Consider the following 3,939-nt stretch of genomic DNA (forward strand, 5'->3'; position numbering starts at 1 on the left):
TCGTGGGCCCTTCCAGCAATCACATCACTCTGACCTTTGCTTCCGTCCTCTCCTCTCCTCCTCCTCTTCCTCTGCCTCTCCTGCTCTTGTGTATTAAAAACTCTTGTGATGACACGGGCCCACCTGCATAACCCAGGACAGTCACCCCATCTCAAGGTCCTTAAGTCACATCTGCCAAGTCCCTTTTACCATGCAAAGGAACAGCCACGAATTCCAGGGAGTAGGACATGGACATGTTTGGGGGCCGTTATTCTGCCTGCCACACGTGCAACTTACTATAACTAGGAGGGGCATGTCCCAGCATCATCTTCATCTAACAGAGAAGAAACAGGTGTCGGGGAGGTCCTGGACTTGCCTAGGGACCTACTGCTAACAAGTGGCAGAGCTGGGATTCAAACCTAAGCTGGTCAGGCTCCAAAGCTCTCTCCTCTGCAGAGAAAGGCAGGAGGCTGGCTGGGGCGGGAGAGGCCTGGAGCCCCGCCCCTCCGGGATCCAGCAGGGTTTTAGAGCACCAGGGAGTTTCCTGGGCAGATGGTGCAGGGCACATGTCTGCCCTAGGTCCTCAGTCCAGAGACCTGGGTTCTAAGTCCAGCCATGTCTCTAACTCCCAGGGAGACAGAAGCATGGGGCAAATTCCTCCTCTTCAGCTTCCTCATCTGAAGATGGCGGGGCTGCGGAAAGGCTGGAATGGCTGATCTCCAAGCTCCCCTTCACTTACGCATTCACAGGCTCTACCAGCTGGGCCCTGTTGCTGACCCGGTGTTGGGCAGTCTCAGGCCTCTCAGGAGAAACCTTACAAAATGATGCTGCAAACACTAACCAGCACACAGCACTGATTTACAGGATTCCCCGGGTCTGTCCTCCAACAACCACACCCCCCATTCTTGTCTCCATTTCACTGATAGGAAACCAAGACTCGGAGAGATTACATAAATGACTCACTATCCTTCTCCAGGATTTTGCAAATTGAAGGTCAAAATGAAGTGAGAAACCAGGCTCCTGCCGCTAGCAATCCAGAAGTCTTTCCCCAACACGGGCCGTCCCTAAGGGCTGGCGTCCATTCTCACCTGTGTGGCACCCAGCATCAGTGTGAACAATGCAAGGACATAAGTTTTCCATTTAAGCAACTGTCCTTTATTCTGAGATTATGCCCTTTTTTGGTGTTAAAAAAAATCTTTTCTTTTTTGAAGTGCTGGTCCCACTGGCAGGGTTTGGGTTAGGTGGGGGGTTGGCAGTGGGTAAGATTTTTACAGGACAGAATGGAAAGTTGGCATCTCAGCATTGGGCTCTCAAGTGTGTTTGGAAATGTTAGCCGCCTCTGAAATCTCAAAGTCTGGGAGCCACTGAGTTCGGTCCTCTCTGCCCAGGATGCATCCTAGCACATGGTTCCCTTCAGTTTAGGATCTGGGAGGTCTGCGGGGGCCCTGGGAGGGGTGGGGATGAGAGAGGCGACAGCATTGGTGGCAGGACCATCTGCTGCCTTTGTGAGGTGGGGGCAGAGTGGGGGTGAGATAGTCTCCCTGGAATGCAAGGGGACGGTTGGGGGGGGTATCTCCTGAGTGGATGAGTCCCTGCCAGCCCTGGCAGTGAGCATGTTTTCCTTCGTTCCTTCTTCTTGCCTGCTGCGCCGGCACAATGGACAATGGTGGGCACACGGCCCCCACTGAGGAGAAGGGGCCGGGCTCAGCTGACCCCGACTCTGGGGACCTGCAAGCCTGCACCCACCCCTGCCTGAACCCTTGATCCCTGGCCCTGCAGCCCCCACAGCTTCCTGTTTGCCAGCTCTATTTGCCCGGCCCCAGGGACAGAGCTGATCCTTGAACTCTAAGTTCCACATCGCCGGGACCAGTGAGCAGCGGCAAGGCCTGGGCTGGGCTTATCAGCCTCCCAGCCCAGCCCCTGCCTGGACACATAAATAGGCCGGGGGAGAGCCGGCTGTTCAGAGACCGCTGGAGCACTGAGGTAAGTGCCGCTACCTTCTCAGGTTACCCTGGCTCTAGGCATTCGAGGCTCAGGCTCTGGGATCCTGGCTTGAGCCTCTGCGCCACACTGAGACTCTGGATACCTGTCACCCTCCCACTCTGTGCCCCTCCTGCTCCTCCCTGGCTGGACTGAGCGGGCATGCGCGGGCTCCTCCACGCCCCACTCAGCCGGGCCCTCTTCTCCTCTAGGTCACCCACATCCCTTCAGGATGAAAGCCGTGGTGTTGACCTTGGCTGTGCTCTTCCTCACCGGTAGGTGCCCCCAGCCTAGGGAGCCAACCATCAGCAACACCTTCTCCCTGAATCCCTGTGGTCTACCTTCCTGGGCACTGGGAGTAGAATTTCTCCATCACCCCGTCTCCCCTGAGCATTTCAGCTCAGATCCTGGCCCAGAGCTGGCCTGATCTGGGTCTCCCCTCTCACCCCCAGGGAGCCAGGCTCGGTATTTCTGGCAGCATGATGACCCCCAGTCATCCTGGGATCGGGTGAAGGATTTTGTCACCGTGTACCTGGATGCAGTCAAAGACAGCGGCAGGGACTATGTGGCCCAGTTTGAAGCCTCTGCTTTGGGAAAACAACTCAAGTAAGAACCCAGCCTGGGACTGGGTGCAGGGGTAGGGGGTGCTGGTGCTGGTTCTGGAGGGTGGAGAGGCCTGTGGGAAGAAGCAACCAGACTGGCTGAATTCCCACTTGCTATTTGATGGGCCCCGTAGAAGGCTTGGATGGAAAATGAGAGTGGGATCCCCATGCAGAATCACAACCAAGGGGCAGACCAGCGCTGCCCATGCATTGTTCACAAGCCCCGTCCCATTCTTAACCCCTCCTCTGCTCCTGCCAGCAGCAGGGATGGCTGTGTTCAGAGAGGAGAATGGGCTGGAAGGGTGGAGATCAGACCCTTAAAAGCTCCAGCTTCAGAGACAGACAAGACTGGGCACCAGACTCAGCTCTGTCTCTTTCTAGATCCTCAGCCCATCTGGTCAATGGGATGCTGTGGTGGTGGTGCAGTGGGGGGACCCTGGGGGAGACCACAAATGGGAGAAGCTAAGCTGAGGGTCTGCCCCCAGTTACCCTATGTTCAGGGGCAGGTGTGCCCAGGTCTCACCCCCAGGTAAATGGGGAGCGCTGGGCTGCAGCTCGGGGTGGGGGAGGTGCCCAGCGTCCCTGAGAGCCCTCCCTTGAGCCCTCCTCTCTCTCTCCCCCTTCAGCCTGAAACTCCTGGACAACTGGGACAGCCTGAGCAGCACCTTCAGCAAGCTGCAGGAGCAGCTGGGCCCGGTGACCCAGGAGTTCTGGGACAGGGTGGAAAAGGAGACGGAGACGCTGAGGCAGGAGATGAACAAGGATCTGGAGGAGGTGAAGCAGAAGGTGCAGCCCTACCTGGAAGACTTCCAGAAGAAGTGGCAGGAGGAGATGGAGATCTATCGCCAGAAGGTGGCGCCGCTGGGCGCGGAGCTGCGCGAGGACGCGCGCCAGAAGATGCAGGAGCTGCAGGAGAAGCTGAGCCCGCTGGCCGAGGAGGTCCGCGACCGCGCGCGCGCCCACGTGGAGGCGCTGCGCCTGCAGCTGGCGCCCTACAGCGACGATCTGCGCCAGCGCTTGGCCGCCCGCTTCGAGGCGCTCAAGGAGGGCGGCGGCGCCAGCCTGGCCGACTACCATGCCAAGGCCGCCGAGCAGCTGAAAGAGCTGGGCGAGAAGGCCAGGCCCGCGCTGGAGGACCTCCGCCAGGGCCTGCTGCCCGTGCTGGAGAGCCTCAAGACCAGCATCCTGGCCGCCATCGAAGAGGCCTCCAAGAAGCTGAACCCCCAGTGAGCCGCCCTTCACTCGCTCCGGCTCCCCTCGCCGTCGTGCGGTTTCTTAGAATAAACGTTTACAGAGCAGGACACCATGTGATGGGTTGTATGTTTGGGGAGGCTTCAGGGATGATGATTTTTAAACAATAAAAATTCTCCAAAACTCA

The 3,939-nt window shown here is 58.1% G+C and overlaps 1 protein-coding gene across 1 annotated transcript; it reads left to right on the plus strand.

The window, feature by feature from the left end:
* The first annotated feature begins 1,776 nt into the window (after nucleotides 1–1,776).
* Nucleotides 1,777–3,939, plus strand: APOA1 (apolipoprotein A1). The gene is made up of 4 exons (XM_032472431.1): nucleotides 1,777–1,962; nucleotides 2,172–2,234; nucleotides 2,412–2,565; nucleotides 3,188–3,939. Exons 2-4 carry the CDS (start codon nucleotides 2,192–2,194, stop codon nucleotides 3,789–3,791), a joined length of 801 nt encoding a protein of 266 aa, XP_032328322.1. The 5' UTR covers nucleotides 1,777–1,962; nucleotides 2,172–2,191; the 3' UTR covers nucleotides 3,792–3,939.

The sequence above is a fragment of the Camelus ferus genome, chromosome 33 (genome assembly GCF_009834535.1).
Source record: "Camelus ferus isolate YT-003-E chromosome 33, BCGSAC_Cfer_1.0, whole genome shotgun sequence".
In the NCBI taxonomy this organism is placed as follows: Eukaryota; Metazoa; Chordata; class Mammalia; order Artiodactyla; family Camelidae; genus Camelus; species Camelus ferus.

What these genes read in the sequence shown, in the direction of transcription:
- APOA1 (XM_032472431.1), top strand. Translation starts at nt 2,192, where the DNA reads ATGAAAGCCGTGGTGTTGACCTTGGCTGTGCTCTTCCTCACCG. An exon ending in GGCTGTGCTCTTCCTCACCG is followed by an intron (nt 2,235 to 2,411) that starts GTAGGTGCCCCC and finishes TCTCACCCCCAG; the next exon opens with GGAGCCAGGCTCGGTATTTC. An exon ending in GCTTTGGGAAAACAACTCAA is followed by an intron (nt 2,566 to 3,187) that starts GTAAGAACCCAG and finishes CTCCCCCTTCAG; the next exon opens with CCTGAAACTCCTGGACAACT.